Here is an 18,674-nt window from a genome sequence, read left to right as displayed (position 1 = left end):
AGTACTTTACTCTCTTGTCTCTCCCTCACAGAAAAAAAATGCACACACACTCGCCCCAACTTACGTCACATACACGCACGCACACACCCAGAGACGGAGAGGCGGTGCCACAGGTTTGTTTGGAGGAAACAGGGAACGTGGATACGAGAGAGTGAGAGAAGTGGAGAGAGTTTAGCGAGTTTAAACATTAGCCCTACTAACTAATACGTGTTTTATTCAGAAACGGAAATGGTATATGGAGGCGCCGAGACAGATGAACTGGTATTTTAATAAAGTAGGAGATGTCCACAAACACGCCACAAGAGGAAGCCCCACGGACCTGGTCCCGCCGAGAGTCAGGACATGCATGGGGAAAGATGCATTTTTTTACTCTGCTACGGTAATGTGGAATGCCCTGCCAACATTTTTAAAACTCCTGAACTCCCCTCTCGGATTTAAATCCGCCCTAAAAACATGGCTCAGCAGCAACTCAAATTGGTCTTAGAATGTTTTTTTTATCTCTTTTATCATAACTTGGCTTTTATTTCTTTTATCATGAGTTGCTTTTAAGGGTTTGCGGATTTTCTTTTAACATTAGTTAACTGTATGAGTTGTCAGGTTAGGTGTTTTTATAATTTTTTTTTTTTAGAATGTGTCCTGTCAGTGTACATGTCCATTTGTGTTTCTGTGCCTTTTTATGTTCCATGTATGGACCACAATGGAAACAAGCCTTGGCTTTATTGTGTTTTATCAATTTTTGACCTGCGTTATTGACACTGTTATTGTCTTGTCTTTTAAAATGTTTTTTTTGTCATACGATTTGTGTCAAAATAAAGTATTCAATTCAAATAGTAGCCTCGCGTTCTAACCGTTAGCATTGCGGCTAGCGTAAATTAGCTAATAAGGCACTGGATTCATAGCTTGATAGCTAGCATCGAAATCCTCCATTGTCCGTGTGTGTCGCGTTGAAGATGACGTCACGGCGCCCAAGCACACTGACGGGGGGGTACGTCTTTATATATATCTATGGGGGGTACTACCGAGTCGAGTAGGTACCACACAGACAGTGGAAAAGCGGCATAAGAGAATACTTCATAATGTTTCATGCAATTAAAAAGTAAATATATATATGATGATGATGCACACACACCTTTACAGTGTTTTCTTTACCAGTAGGATGTTATAACATTGCCGATAATACAAATTATTATTATCTTCTCACAGTAGTGTGTGTGTATTTTTGGCTAAAGTGGATAGAAAACAACTGTGCAAAAGCCTTAGGCACCCAAGAGTTTTTATATAAATTGTCTTGTATAAAAAAAACACTAAACTAAACAAAATAAATTTTTTCTGTATTAGTGTGTCTGTAGACTACTCTTTTAGATTTTTAGAAACTTTATTTTTTTATAATTTTTTTCCGATTTTTCTCCCATCCCACTGTTAGTCGTTATGCCAATTCCCAACCCCCTTCCTGGTTGTTGCGCACTCCCCCCCTACTGTTGGTCCGGGAGGCCGGAGACTGTTGCATGCTTTCCTCCGACACATGTGCAGCCAGCCGGCAGCCAGCCTGGCTGCGCAGATTCTCACCGGGAGAGTGTAACGTGTGGAAGGACACACTACCTCCCTCCAGATCCTACCCTTGCTGTGCAGGCGCCCCAACCGAACTGTAGGGGTCGCTGTCCACAACGCCCAGGACCCACCCATCAGCTTTCCCACTGCCAATTGTGTTAGTATGAACGACCAGCCAAGCTGATAGCAATGCCGAGAGCTGGATTTGAACCCAGCGTCTCCAGCGTTGATGGCGAGCGCCTTGCCCACTACACCACCTAGCCGACCCTTTAGAAACTTTTAATTCAATTATTTTTTAAAGCATCTTCATGGTTTAATGCAGACATATGTTGCAGGGACTATTTTAATCGTCATGTTGGCGTGACTGTATGCTTCAAAGTAGGGATGCACCGAATATTCGGCCACCGAAAATTATCGGCCGAAAATTGTTCAAAAAGGCACTGTTGGCTTTCGGCCGAAAGGGTTTTAGCACCGAAGAAATATCACTGAATGTCAAAGAACAGGGTTACGTTCGTAACCTTACACCCCTTCCTGACAGGGAGCGACGCGAGCGAGCGTGATTGCGAAAATGATTAAAATGTATTCGTTTCAATCAGACTATCTTGACCTACCGCGAGCGACAGCAAACTGAGCGGCGATGTCGCTCCCCCCTCAAATATTCGCTCGCTGTGTCTCTAGTTGAGCGATTACGCGGCAGAGTCCCGCCCCTAAACACTTTTTATTGGTCGAGAATCGCAGGCTGCTTTGCCCCTGTGCTTCAAGGTAAATACACACACACAGACACACTCGGACAAGCGCTGCGTCATATCAGGACAGTGTCGCGCCCAATTTTGTCTCCAGTTCGCTCGCTCGCTGCCTGTCAGGAACCGGTGTAATGTGTTGTTGTGATGACATAATCAAAACGCGGCTTCAGTCATTACATGCGCAACGTGTAACGTGAGCTCTTCAGTCCTGCGTTCTACAGCCTGTGATAACTCCTCTTGCGAGTCGCTCTGTTTCTATGTAAACTCCGCGAGCAACACGTCCACGTAATCCTTGCCATTACTATATGCCCGTCGCGGTTAAAAACCTTTTTAACTAACGTTAGCATTAAGCTAGCTAACAACGCTTCCATTCCTCACTTTCACTAGTCTCTCTTAAGCTACGTCATACCCCGCTAAGAGTCACAGGAGATGTAGTATACAACAGTCCTTCCATGTAGGCTAGAACGCCGTGAATTATGACAGTAGCCACTACAGTAACATCATTAAAGGTGACATGCATTATAAATGTCTTTTTTCAGTGTCTAGCATTGTATTATAGTAATAGTAGTTAGTATCAATGTGTCTGTGTCTCTAAATACCATATTGGCGGATTGCTCTCATTCAGCTCAGACCATTTCCTGGTCGGAAAAATCAGGTCATTCTGATTTGACTCGCATGGTGACGTCACGTGGCGAGGATGGAGCGGATAGTGATCCGATTGGCTCTGTGGTTGTAGCGCGAGCGAACGAGAGAGAGAGGGAGAAATACACCCTCGCGACAGAGCACAAATACATACAGTACGCGCGCGTCGCACTGTCAGGGAGAGAGAGAGACAGCCCTGTTTACATCTATCTCTCTCTCTCTCTCTCTCTCTCTCTCTCTCTCTCTCTCTCTCTCTCTCTCTCTCTCTCTCTCTCTCTCTCACTCTCGTATCACGCTGTGTGGGTGACTGTCACTGAAAGTGCTAAAATCCTGAGGCTGGAAAATGATGCTTTAAGTGCTTTAGAGGAAATCTCAAAATATTGCGATGTATATAGTGTATCGTGACATAGCCAAAAAATATCGTGATATCATTTAGAGGCTGTATCGCCCAGCCCCTAATGTTCCTATTACTACTACTACTACTACTACTACTAATGTTCCCATTATTACTACTACTACTACTACTACTACTACTACTAATACTACCACCACAATTACTACTACTACTACTACTACTACTACTACTACTACTACTACTACTACTACTACTACTACTACTACTACTACTACTACTACTACTACTACTACTACTACTACTACTACTACTGCTACTACTACTACTACTACTACTACTACTACTACTACTACTACTACTACTACTACTACTACTACTACTACTACTACTACTACTATTATTACTACTACTACTGATAATAATAATAATAATAATAATAATAATAATAATAATAATAATAATAATAATAATAATAATAATAATAATAATAATAATAATAATAATAATAATAATAATAAAATAATAATAATAATAATAATAATAATAATAATAATAATAATAATAATAATAATAATAATAATAATAATAATAATAATAATAATAATAATAATAATAATAATAATAATAATAATAATAATAATAATAATAATAATAATAATAATAATAATAATAATAATAATAATAATAATAATAATAATAATAATAATAATAATAATAATAATAATAATAATAATAATAATAATAATAATAATAATAATAATAATAATAATAATAATAATAGGCTACTTCTGCTAATCTACTCTATTCTGTAACAGGATTTACCTTCTTGGTCAGAAACTAAAGAGCTCAGTGAGAGAAAATGAATCACCATGTTCTCCTGTCAACAGCTCTAACATGTGAGTGAAATAAAGGGCCATGTCAAGAGGAGGCATGGTGACATAGGCGGGGCAAGGCAAGTTAATGATATAGTCCAGGTACAGGTAAAAGCATTGCCAAGCAATCATTCTTTTTTATGAAATATATGCTTTGTTCGACAGTATACAGTGTGTGGCATGGCAGAAAGGAGAGGGGAGACGAGATGGAGCAGCATCCATTCCTGGATCAGGGACATTGGATCCTTGTGTTAATTACAGCCCCATGAAATAATGTAGATGAAAAATGAGCAATATATAGGGACTGCTAGTACCAGTATCATTTCATTGGGCTGTAATTAACACAACACAAGGATTCAACATCCCAGATGACACCACTCTCAATAACTGTCAAACTAAATGAATGCGTGCAAAACTGTTTAGAGCGTTTGCATGAGTGCCCCTTTTTATAATTGTCTCTCAACAATTATGAGTAATTGTCATACTGTCCCTCGCTTTTGTTCCAGACCACAAATAGATATGTGTTATTTACTGCATCATTTCAGTAAACTCAGGTCATGAGTCAGACTAGAGTTCCTATTCTTATCCCATACGAAAAAAGATAAGAAACATAATAGTTCTGCATTTAGAAAGTTGTATACAAAACATATAGTTTGTACTTTCAAATAGCATTGCCTTACTCATCTCATAATTATACAGCCAGGTGTATAATTGAGGGGCATATTTTGTTTTGACAATTCTTGGTGTTGTCAACATATGATTTATGGACTACTAAACAAAACTTTGATTGCCTAAGGCTAAATTCATGATATACCATAGGTTGCCAGCTCTATTTGTCTATGGAAAAGTTCCCCTTCTTTGCAGGGCTATAACTTTTTAAATTCTATTGCTAAATTGCCATTATTAGGGCCCATTCAATGTCCGATATGTATTGTTCAGGGTGTATGAACGTTAAACTTTTTCATTCACATATTCATACTAAAATATGATCTAAAGTATAAGTATGTTTTCATCTCTTTCTGCAGCTTTCTCCAGAACGTGATTTATAGCCCCAAATGCATTATATTGATGATCAAATACAGTTTGATAGCAATCGGCGCGATATAAAAAAATCCAACTGGACGGACTTCTGGAAGTTACTACACGTCATCTGATGTTGACCGGATGGGCGAGGGGGCGTTTATAATTCCGTGGGCAGCGTTATACCATTCATCTAATGTGGGTAAAATGTTCATCATAGCAGTTAGTGTCGAACACGGAACTATTACACGCTAAAACTCACCCCAGTCTCCACGGGCCGTTGGGCGATCAGCGTGGGGTAGACAGTTTTCCATTATGGGATGTAAAAATATCCGGTCCATTTCCAGCTTGTATAATAGTATATACGTCCAAATCATGTTGTTTATCGAGTTATTGGCAACGGATCGCTATGTATTGTGACGAGCTAGAGTGCCGGAACCTATACCGAGTGCCCGGAAGTAATATGGGTGAATAGCACATCGTCCAAGTAACTTCCTGTTAGGCGATTGCGCCGATCGGCCACCAGATGGCGCTCTTGAACCGCTAGAGGGTTCAGTGGGGCTTTTTGGTGGGTCTCAGGCCAGCGGATGGGAAATATGAATCCGATCACAGATTTTTGAAATATTGATATCAAAGACGAGTTACGGCATCTTCTGCAACTTGAGCATGGCGGGGAAGGACGCCTAAACTCGTCTTCTGGCAGTTAAAGTGTTAAGTAGACCATATGACAGTAAATCCATTTATACAATAATTTTTTTGATTATATTTATTTTTGGGCTTTCTGTATTTTTCACCAATCCCAATTTAGTCGTTATGCCAATTCCGTTGCCCGCATTGCCCCACTTTCGGCCTGGGGAGGGTGTAGAACTACCACATGCCTCCTCCGATACATGTGGAGTCGCCAGCCGCTTCTTTTCACCTGACAGCGAGGAGTTTCACTGGGGGAACGTAACGTGTGCAGAGGTTCACGCTATTTGCCCCAGATCCTCTCCCTGCTGAACAGGGAGAGGATCAGTAAGAGTCACAGTTTACAATGACCAGGACACACACCCCACCGGCTTCCCACCTGCTAACACTGCCAATTGTGTTAGTAACTGACCAAGCCAGAGGTACCGCTGACAGCTAGATTCAATCCCAGAGTCTCTGCGGTGGTAGGCGAGTGCTTAGTCCACTACGCTACCCAGCCGCACCCCATTTATACAATTCTTATAAGGAATTTTGAAAATATACAATCAAATACAAAGGAATCCTCATCCTCAAGTATTGTACATTTATTGCCATATGTTTTACTTACAATTACTTATTAGACTGCATTTACTGTCCTCTAGAGGAAATGGTGTCATTGGACCTCATTCTCGAACATGTTCGTAAGTATATATTTTTTTTGGTTTATCTTTTTTTAATTTGAAGAATTTATGCAAATGTATACATTTCTGTTATAATTTCAAATTATACATCTTCCATTTCCTTCCACATTCCTATCCCCTAACCCCACCCCATCCCACCCAAGGAGGGCGACAACAAACATACATATAATTCACATAAATAAAACATTTGAATAATTAAACATAAATACAGATGTGACAGAAAAAACTACGCAAAAAGTAAAATTTAAAGAAATTATAAAAACAGTAATAATAATATATAATATAAGTAATACTCTCCATTTTGGTAGCATAATTTCCAGATAATATAATAAAAAAAATAATTTATTTAAATGGAAAGTAAATTTAACACCCTCAGCTAGACCACCACAATGCCATCTCCCCAGCCATACGTGGACTAGCAGTGTCAGAAAGGTAGGTGGGGGAAGGAGGGGGGTCATGGGGTCTGACGTTTGGAAGGAGAAGGGATTGAGGTCATATGGGTTTTGAAATGAAGTAGGAAGGGCTGCCATGTTTTGTGGAAAGTATCTGTTTGGCCTTGTGTTGTGAATCTGATTTTCTCTATATGTATGAGAGACATAACATCCCTCATCCAGTGTAAATGTGAAGGGGGAGTGGCTGCCTTCCAGTTGAATAGGATGAGGCATCTGGCAATGAGTGAGGCAAAGGCCATAGCATTGGATTGCCCAATAGATATCGCAGCGTTCTCCGGTGTCAGACCAAAAAATGCAATGAGAGGGCATGGGTCAACATTCACAGCAAAGATATCTGAGTAAGATTTAAAAATGGAAGTCCAGAAAGGGGCCAGTGCTTGCAAATGCCAAAACATATGGATAAGCGAGCCAGGGGCTTGGTGGCACCGGTCGCATGTGGGATCCATGCCAGGATTTATCTTCGCAAGTCTAGTCTTTGACCAATATAGACGGTGGAGGAGCTTGAACTGTATCAGTGAATGGCGGGCACATATTGAAGAAGAGTGTATTCGGGCAAGAGCATTTTCCCATTCTTTGTCTGTAAATTGATGATTTAGATCGGACTCCCAGTTCTGTCTTATAGCCAATACTGAAGAAGGTAGGGATAAGGATATGATGTTATATAGTTTAGATATTGAGCCTTTGGTTGCAACCTTCACCTCCAAGATGTGGTCAATCACAGTTTTTGGAGGTATATGGGGGAACTGAGCAAATGTATTCTTAACGAAATCACGTATCTGCAAATATCTGAAAAAATATGTTTTTGGTAAGTTAAACTTTAGGGACAATTGTCTGAAGGACATAAATGAACTGTCTTGGTACAAATCGTAAATGCTCAGAATGCCATTCTTAGACCAGTTGCTGAAAGCTTCATCCACCATAGAGGGAGGAAAAAGGACGTTTTTGTGGAAGTTTTGTGTTTTCTGAACTGGGTCCAGATCCGGTGGGAGTGTTGTACTAAGGGGGGTTGTTGGTGTACTGGGAGGTTGGAGTGGAGAGCAGTGTACGGGAGGTTGTGACTGGGAGCGGAGAGCAAAGTAAGGACTGCAAAGATGTTCTAGCACAGGATGCCCTTTCCATGTCCACCCATGCCGGCACCCACTGACAAAGTCCGTAATGGGAATGACTCCAATAAAGAATACTGTGAATATTTGCAGCCCAATAGTAGGCCAGGAAATTGGGTAGTGCAAAGCCTCCCTGCGATTTAGGCTTCTGGAAAGCCGTTTTATTTATTCGGACTGGGCGTTTATTCCAGATAAAATCTGACATTGCCCTGTCGAGGGCTTTGAAAAATGACTTTGGAATGAAGGTTGGAATACTTTTTTTTTTACAGAAATTTCGGTAATGTGTTCATTTTCACGGTATTCACTCTGCCAAAAAGTGATAAGGGAAGTTCGTAAGTATCTTTGTAACTATCTTCGTAAAAAGTTTGTACTAACAAATTTACGAAAATCCTCCTACAGATTCCTGCACGTGTGAAACATTCTTCTTAGGTGGCAAAAATAATCACAGCTGGGTTCCCATGAATGAAAAACTCCACTCATTCTTAAACTGGAAGTGCTTTCTCGTTAATTTGGGATAAATAGTTGGTGATTGCATTCACGTTGATTCTACAGACATCCTCGGAATTAAATAATTATAATAATAAATATGACAATATATATCATTAACAATTACATTTGGCATTTATAGTCATGACTCAGTGAGGCATCGTGAGCATTACACACACACTGACTAAATAAATAGGAACTAAAACCAATCACGCAGATATAGTGGAATAGGCTAAGAATAGATTAACGAATTCCATATAAATCTATAGCTTATTAACGATGCAGCAGCTGATGCAGGATATTGTGAGGATACTGTACGTACATACGTACACACACACACACACGCTCCGTAGCGTGGAAGCAATTTATGACTGATCAAAAAGAGATTAGATTAGATTCAAATGTATTGTCATCATACAGCACAAGTAGAATATAATGAAAATAAGTTTGGCATTCAACCAGAGTACATAATGTAACAGTAAAGTGCAATAGTAATATACAATGCACAGGTGGTTAAAGGCTTCATTTCTGAGAAAATAAATAAATAAACAAGAACTAAACCCAATCGCGCAGATATAGCTATAGTGTATAGTTTGTAATATAATAATATTCCATATATTGATGGTTTTATTTGTGTGTGTATGCATTATGCATCATCACTAAGCCGTTTCTCCACTGGCTCTTACGATGTGCGCACGAAGCAATAGAAATAAATAAAACCAACAATAAATAATTAGTGCTGTCAGGCGATTAAAAAAATTAATCTAAATAATTACAGGATTTGTAATTAATTAATCTAATTAATCGCATTTTAATCGCATAACCATTTTAGGCCTGATATTTTATATTCTATAATCATATTTCAAATTGCATGTGTCCGGATGGCAGAATTCAGTACTGTATCTACAAAACCTTCTGTTTAATCATCTTCCCTTTATTCATTTGCTTAGATTTTTCAGGTCTGGCCAATTTTAGCATGGTGTTATTCACAGTCACAAAAAAAGAAAAAAGAAATAATTGAATTGATATTCTCATTTGGTTCATTACAATTTACTCAAGCCTAGTAACAGACACAGTATTTCTGACACTGGGAATACATTCCCTGAGATCCATAGATTCAGATACCAAGAACATGCAAATGGATTTTTTTTTTAAGTCTACATGTTTATTCTACGTTTAAATTTTTTTTTATATATATATATTTTTTTGTAATACATTTTGAGTTAATTTTCATAACGCGATAATTTGCTGTGTAATTAATTAATCTAATTAACGCGATAAACTGACAGCCATATAAATAATATCATAGAGAACAAGACGGTATATGGCATATTAATACAGTCTATTCCACTATACAGTAGCTATATATATTTTCTGACATGGTTTGTTGAGTCATGACTATAAATGTAAAACATAATTGTTAATGATACAAATATTGTCGTATTTATTATCATTATAACTATTTAATTCCGAGGATGTCTGTAGAATCGCAGTGACCACAATCCCCAAGGACTTCTCCCAAATGAAGCTGATAAAAACTTGGGTGCACACCAATGCATCCAGATATAGTCGTATTTATCTTTATTATAATTATTTAATTCTGAGGATGTCTGTAGAATCAAAGTGACCACAATCCCCAAGGACATCTCCCAAATGAAGCTGTTAAAAAAACAGGTGCACACCGGTCTGTCCGACTTACGACTGCCTTTTTGAGTTTGTGCAAATTTACAAAAAGAAGTTCGTAAATCGAGTTACAAAGACATTTCTTGGTAACTTTCTCGTAAGTACGTTCGAGAATGAGGTCCATTGTCGACAGCAAGGCAGGGAATGGGACAGAAATGCAGTGAATGGTAAATTAAGATTTACAAAACATAAAACTAGAGCGCATCATTGTGTGGTGTTGTCGCCTACAGGACAACAGCGCTCACCCCCATCACCCGCTCGTTCTGTTTGTTTTAAACAGCGTGTTGGTGGTGTTGCACATCAGAGGCAGGCTCTCTGTGTGTGGTTTGTACTGAACAGAGGGTACTGCTGATGCTCAGAGATGCTGTGTGTGGTTTGTACTGAACAGAGGGTACTGCTGATGCTCACAGATGCTCTGGAGATTCGGGGATTGGAAAGAGTCCAATGAGGACATCAAAGGCTCAATTGGGCACAGAGATATTCACATCACAGGCAAGGCCATGAAATAATGGGATCTGAACCCACTGAAACGCTCTTTGGAGACATGTAAACACAGGCCAAAATACAGGCTATTTTGAGAACTCTGAATTGTATGTCTACTTGTGATTTTATTGGAGCATCTTGCATCAACATTTGTCTTTTGTTTCGACAGGAGGCCAGTTTGTCCATCTGGATGTACTTCAGCGACAGCACGGCAGCTCCTCTGACCTTCTTCGACCCCAAAGACTACAACCTTAACTCCTCCACGCTGGACGACAAGATCGTGTCCGTGTCCCAGGAGCCGCAGCAGCGCTGGCCCGTGGTGGTGGCGGAGGGCGAGGGCTCCGGGGAGATACTGCGCGTGGAGATGACCATCGGCGAGGCCTGCCAGAAGACCAAACGCAAAAGTGTCATCGCATCCGCCATGGCCTTCGTCAAAGTTCGCTTTGGCCCCGAGGAGGACGACTCCGAGGAGGACCTGAACGCCGAGGGCGAGGTCGAGCCTGTGACGCGACGGCCCGTCGTCGACCCCAACGTCGGCGGCAGACTTTATGAAACGTCTAACGAGCAGCCTGCCAGCGTCCCCATCGACTACACCAACTTCCCCACCGTCAGCCACCATGAGAGGCCGACCGAGGGCGAGGAGGAGGAGGAGGAGGACGACGACGACTTCGTCCACTCCCCTCGCAACATGACCGACCTGGAGATCGGCATGTACGCTCTCCTCGGGGTCTTTTGTCTGGCCATCCTGGTCTTCCTCATCAACTGTATTGTCTTTGTCCTCAAGTACCGCCACAAGAGGATCCCTCCCGAAGGCCAGGCCAACCTGGACCACTCTCATCACTGGGTGTTCCTTGGGAACGGACAGCCCCTCAGGGCCCAGGGTGACCTTTCGCCCCAGCAAGTGGAGAGCCCCGGTAACCCACTGGAGAGCGTACAGACTTGTTGCCACGGGGACCACCACAGCAGTGGCAGCTCCCAGACCAGCGTTCAGAGCCAGGTGCACGGCCGGGGAGACGGAAGCTCCGGGGGCTCCACCAAGGAGCACGGCGAGGAGGCCAGCTCACCCACCTCCAAACGCAAGAGGGTCAAGTTTACCACATTCACCACCCTGCCCACAGAGGACATGCCCTACAACTCTATCCCCATTGCAGATGAAGAGGATATTCAGTGGGTCTGCCAGGATATGGGCTTCCAGGATCCGGAGGAACTGCACGACTACATGCGCAGAATAAAAGAAATAGCCTGAGAGAAGTGGTGTGAAGCACCTCGGCTTTCTAAAGAAACCTTTCTTTATATTTTTCTCTTTTTTTTCACTTTTAGTGAAAGATAATTTTTCACAAACAAAAGAAATAGCCCGACTACTGTTTTTGTTTTTTAGTTAGGGGTTGTTTTATTTTGTTTTGCACAGTGCTCATTTCCCAGTACACGCTCACACACTTTTTGGACTCGCAAAAAAACGAACATGAGGAAAAGCCAAAGACTAGACCAGAGGATATCAATCAATAGCAAATTGGCTTCGGCTGGATGTTCCTTCCCTGTTGGAAAGTAGACATTTCATTGGGAAATGTTGTTCTGTGGCCAGGTTTAAAAAAAAAAGTGCTGCTGTTCTCTCATTTTTGGGGGGATTAAAATTGCAAGCCTGAGATGGACAGGAGTATGGAACGGGTACAGTTTTGTCTCTGTGATTTGCCAGATTCTCAAAACTCTCAAGTAGGAACTCCAACAAAGAGGCCTTTGATGAACAATTAACTATCAAAGACTTGCGTGGAGAAAAAAATATATATATAAAAGAAAAAAAACGTGTTATGGAGTCATCTTGTTTTTTGCCAAAGTAGTGAAATAATTATTTGAATGGCAAAACCTTATTCATTGTTGTTCTTGGTGCAGCACACCCATGATTTGTATTCAAACTCATTCCTTACATTCCCCTACATCTCATAGGTTAGAATGTTACATTTACATCTAGTGCCCCTGTTCATGTGTTCCTGGACAAGTCTTAATGCCTTATGAAAATGGTCACAGTTCACTACTTAAATCACGGCACAGTGGGCACACACCCCTGTTATCTCACGGCAGTCAGAGGCAGCGTAGCAGGAGCAACTATCCAAAGTGGTACAACTTATCTCAGACGCGTCGTGGGGAAAAGACGAGAGCTTGTATATTGTGAAGATCTCCAACATTCTTTGCATGTAGGGAGTTCACGAGGCACAATCTGAATTTGTTTCCAAATTTGTAAATGTTTGTATTGTAATTATTATTATTATCTAATCATACATAGACATTACTAAAGTACATATATTCTCATGCATTACATGCATGCCACACCAGGCCTACCGCACATGCATACAGCTGTCCCTAGTGTATATACCATAACCAGCCGAAGCCAACTTCTTTTCAACAAAACATTATGGGACTGGGGACTGTTGGACCTGGAGGTCAGCTAGTATGTAGAATTGTACTATTTTTCCTCATCTATTCTATCAATGATGTTTTTATTTTTATTTTTTTACCTAACTTCCACCAAGCTTGACTGGAGGCCTTCAGTCTCAGGCAACCTGAGTGCACAATCATAGAGTGTTAATGTACATGAGCTATCACCCCCCCCCCCCCCCCCCCCCCCACATCATCCTCCTAAATACAGCAAGAACTCTCATACCCCCCCCCCCCCCCTCCCTAAAATAGAAGATTGCTGAATAAATACGTTTCACTCCATATCTGAAAGGGAAGATACACCCCATTATAGAAATAACATGTGAATTATTTTGTATAGTGGAGCCATCCCATGTTGTCAGGTCTTATGCACCATAAGAATTCCCTATTTGTTGCACTGCTTCCTGCTAACCTGAATACAGAGTGCTTTGTCAGAACAATATCAGTGACAAGGCCAGTGACTAGTAGCTCTTACTGTTCCAGAAATCAGTGGTAATGGCCCAATTATATTAAAGATGTCCTTCTGTGTATTTGATGTTAGTGATGGGAATTACGGCTCTTTGATGGGAGCCAGGTCTTTTGGCTCCATTCCTTTGCCAGAGCCATTCAAAAGAACGCCTCATTGTTCTTCTTTCTTTTAGGGGGCGGGGGTTACTTGGATCAGCCCTGGATCTAAATGTTTGGTTGATCCACAGAATAATCACTATAGGATAATGATGGGATAAAATTTGAATCAGATTCAAACATAGATACTTAAAGCCCCTGGAAACAAAGTCTTAAATCGTTAAAAGGTATGTATGATATCCAACATGAGTGTGATATTAAGCGTCCACTAAAGTCCCCCTACAGTATACATGTATTTAGGTGACAAGATAGTCCCTGAATTAAGTAATCTTCCTCGACCATATCTTGTCCCCGAAAACGTCCCTGATTCGTTCTTACAGTGAAAAAAAAAACAGCTTATATCCTTATCACATTATAGAAGGCAGAAGGGGAAATTATATATGAAAATGAATTGTGCTTTTTGCAATGGTTGCATTATCGGATTAAAATAAACGCTGTATTTTACATTTGAATTGAGAGAGCACGAGTTAATTGAATGCAGTTTTTTTTATTCCACCCTCTGTATGAAAATAACGGTTCAAAATCAGATCGTTCGCAAACGTCACATCACTATTTGATGGCATTTAGTCCTGGTCTACCCCACAGTGCAGCAGAGTGTCCTGTTTCAGTTAGCGAATAATAACAAATATACTAGAGCGAGGAGTATCTGAAACCAGACAAAGCACGCAATAATATGGCAGAGAATTAATATATATATATAGTTATATTTGGAATAAAAAATGGTTAAATTGAGGAGTTAATATTGCCGCTAGTCAACAAACAAAGCGACCTCCTTTTACCGGGGCACAGTGAATCACTTGAAAAATGTATCCACTGTGCCCCGATTCACTGTGCCCCGCATGCACTATGTGCAATCATGTGACATTTTTTCAATCAAGGCCATTAGCAGCAGAGAGGACACATGCTCATAAAACTTCATTAAATATCCCTCAAATTACCAACATGTGCTTGGTTTCTTATTCCTGGATGATCTATACTAAATCACAAAAACAAAAGAAACCCGAAATTTTACATTTGATGGTACAAAACAGGAATTACCTTTCAATTCTTCACAAAGGTGTGTTGCCTGGAAATTAAGCACGTTTTTAGCTATGGATTAACCAGAGGCACACACTGATGACATCATCAAGGCGTTCCTGTGTACAAGTTTTTATAAATAGCCACTGATTCACTGTGCCCCTTGAGCCACTGTGCCCCGGTCTCCCCTACCTCCAAACACAATGTAAATTTAAACTTAGAGGTGGCACAAAATGCATACAAATTGTCAATGGAAAAACAGGCACATGGTGTTCGATCGAGTTGAAAATTCAGCAGGCGTGATAGACGGATATTTTATGTAGCATGATGGAGCGAATGTTGTTAGGCTACTATATATATCTTCACAATGAATATGAAATAAATGGACTGCATTTACAGTATATATATATAGCGCTTTTATCCAAACTGTTTCACAACTTGTGCCTCACATTCACTCACACACCGATAGAAGAGGCGACCATGCAAGGTGCCAACCTGCGCTTCGGGAGCAGTTAGGGGTTAAATGTGTTGCTCAAGGACACTTCGACACGTTGCTGGGCGGAGCTGGAATCGAACCGGGAACCTCCGAATTACCAGACCACTGCTTTACCTGCTGAGCCACTGTCACCCCCATCCATTTGAATATGAAATAGACTGCTATGAATGTTCTGTAGCCGATAGATAGAATAGGTTACATTTAGAAATGGTCCCGTTTTTGTAAATGTCAACAATGCTGCCGTTGAGACAAAATTCACTAGCATGTCTTCATTTTGAGTAACGCAAGACAATATTTACCTCTGTGTTGTATCTTGAACATATTGTAAAAAAATAAAAATAATGTTGCTGCTACTGCTAGTAGTAGTAACATTAGTTAATGTTATGTTCAGTAGCCTACTTGGTAGTGTTTCGATAATGTTACCATAGGCGTTAATTGTAGCGGTTGGTAGCTAATAGCCTACTCGTCCAATGTTTGGCAGCTTATGTTAGCTAACAAGCGGAAGTTGTAGAAGCTTTGCACTGTGTGGTAGACCAGGAGGACCAAATTACATCAAACACAGGGAGGGGAAGACATTACAAATACAATAAAGAGACAAAGTCCCTGCCCTTCCACTAACCACCACCATGGGACCCTATTTTGGAAAAAGTATCAACGTGTAAAGTGTAATTGTCAGCTAGCATCAAAAAGCTATCGATAATGTCTTGCTTGGCAATCAACTTTCTTGACTTGAATTATCTTTTTAAATGACAAGCGTCATAATGTGTAATTCATAGCACATCAAAGAAATATTTGTCTCTCGCCGGTGACTACCATACTACATATTTTTTCCAAAATAGGGGATAGACTTTGCCTCTCTATTCTCCATTGTATTGGCATGTCAATTGTGTGTATGCCATGGTGATGGTATGACACCGTGGAAAGGTTTTTAAGTATCTCAGGACTAATATTAGTGAAATATAAAATTGAACAGTATAAAACTTTACAACTTTAATACTGGTTATTGCATGTGCACAAATCCGATTGGTTGCAAACAACCATAGCTGACATTTAAAATGATCCCTCTTACAAACACTATTCATAATCTGAGCAAAAATTATTTATTGAAACCCAACGGATGCTGCGAACGGCAAGCCCTTTTCATAGAAGAGCTTAAAGACAAATACTGAAACTCTTGTGACAAAGTGCCCGGTGAAGGTTATCACATTATGACGCTTGTGTGTGTGTGTGTGTGTGTGTGTGTGTGTGTGTGTGTGTGTGTGTGTGTGTGTGTGTGTGTGTGTGTGTGTGTGTGTGTGTGTGTGTGTGTGTGTGTGTGTGTGTGTGTGTGTGTGTGTGTGTGTGTGTGTGTGTGTGTGTGTGTGTGTGTGTGTGTGTGTGTGTGTGTGTGTGTGTGTGTGTGTGTGTGTGTGTGTGTGTGTGTGTGTGTGCTGAGCTTTTAAACATCTTCTGAAGTGGGTCTCATTGAAACTACATGAATAGAAACAATTATGGTTTTTGTAAGGTGCATCGAAAAATGACACATGTTGTGATTACACTGTAACACTGTGTGGCGGGCTGAGACGGCAATCAACCCAACTCGGAGACAGGTTTCACGGTTCCATTTGGCTATGGATTTGGTTTATTGGATCTGATTGCACTCGTTACGAGGTGATATTGCTCTATGATATCACACACGTATTCAAATGTTGAAGATTGTTAATATTCAATAGTTCTACCATTGAAATTCTAGAATTGTACGGATTGTAAAATCGGATCATCTTCATTACAGATAAATAAGACCTTCAAACCCGGAGCGGATTTCCTTTGATGACCTTTGAGGGGTTTTATCTCAGATTTTAGAATCTGCCAAGTTCTTTTTAGCACTCACGACACAACGACCAGATGAAAGGTTATGTCCGTATCACTTCCCCAAACATTAAGGTCTTGGAATTGTATTTTATATTTTTCTAATGTCTGATGTTGTTGATTATATGGGGAAAGTAATGCCATCTGTTTTCTATCCAACGATAATGATCATGAGCTAAATATTTCTCCAAGCCATCAATCAAAATCACTGACATTTTGCCGTTGCTGTACCTGGTATTTAGTTCCTTTTTTTGCTCAATTAAAGACCCAGTCCGGAATTTAAGTATTGTTCCCCTGTGGTACCACCATCATGCCAATACTAACTTTGGTAATGATTATTTAATTTGATTCAAAATGTATTTTCAGTTTAATTTATTGCCTAAGCATTTGATACAGGGCCTGGCAATGTCATGTGACAGGTTAGCCAAATATGAGTTTTAAATGTATTTGTGAAGGTGTAAATGGTTTATTTACAATTGTCTTAGCATTTCAATCATGTAAATACCCAATAGTGATGTACCCAGAAATTCCGGATTGGGGCTTTAACTTTTTGATTTACTGCATGCCCTCGTTACGGTCCATGTGATTTTAAATGAATAATTACCTAATTCTAGGATGTGATAAAAGCTCAATCAAGCTGTGTTAACATCTAAAGGGGTTTTGAGAGAGGTAGTGTTTAGATCCCATCCACCAGATGGACATTGTCTTTGATCTGGAAGAGGGTTGTCACTCTTAATTTTCACCTAAAAAGGTTGTTTATAAACCTATCCCTTACCTTAACCCTAACCTTGGCCATTAAAGCTACATTTATAGACCTCCTTCCGGGCAAGGGATCTAGACACTTAGCTATTGACAGACCAAGCCCTCCCTTTCAGCCACAGCATTACTAAGAAAAACGTGCGAGGAAGTAACAGTAGCAGGCCTTTTCTCTTTAGACCCAAAGTTTTAACATTTCAAATGACGGTGTCTCCTGAATGTATGAATGACTGTAGGATTCTCAATTGTATCTAGGTATTTTTTCTCATGTACCACTGTGGTCAACTCAAATTGTTGACACATGCTTCTAGTATGTTTCTAAGATTCTAATAGCAGCTGTCCACAATGTTTGAATTTCATTTCTTTATGGCCCCAATTCTTGTTGATTTTAACGCATTCCGAAAAGTCATTACTAGGGTGTATGTCTCTAAACCATTAAGGGAAAGTATATATATATATACTTTCCCTTCCCTATGTATATATGTATATGCAAACCATTCTTTGTAATGCCACTTTGGTGAGAGTGTGCATCCAGGACAATACTGTATGTGTTTTCTTCAAGCTGCTACTAGACTCTTGGTCTTTTCCCAACTGTACTGTAGTTGAACACCTTGACATAATGTAAACCCGCTCCCCCAAGTGGAAAACTGCCATGCGTACAGATCTGTGGAGGTGCATACAGCTCTGTGGAGGTGCGTACAGCTTGGTGGGCAGTGCGTACAGCTTGGTGGAGGTGCATACAGCTCTGT

The 18,674-nt window shown here is 40.4% G+C and overlaps 1 protein-coding gene across 1 annotated transcript in view; it reads left to right on the top strand.

The window, feature by feature from the left end:
* tmem132e (transmembrane protein 132E) overlaps positions 1-13,321 on the top strand; it is a 295,863-nt gene extending 282,542 nt beyond the window's left edge. The window contains exon 9 of the mRNA XM_084319694.1: positions 10,924-13,321. Within this exon, the coding sequence (XP_084175820.1) occupies positions 10,924-12,000 (1,077 nt within the window). The 3' untranslated portion in view covers positions 12,001-13,321. The remainder of the gene's footprint in view (positions 1-10,923) is intronic.
* The last annotated feature ends 5,353 nt before the right edge of the window (positions 13,322-18,674 follow it).

This window comes from Notolepis coatsorum, assembly GCF_963971535.1.
Source record: "Notolepis coatsorum genome assembly, chromosome: 8".
NCBI lineage: Eukaryota > Metazoa > Chordata > Actinopteri > Aulopiformes > Paralepididae > Notolepis > Notolepis coatsorum.
This window is presented reverse-complemented; position numbering and strand designations above follow the sequence as displayed.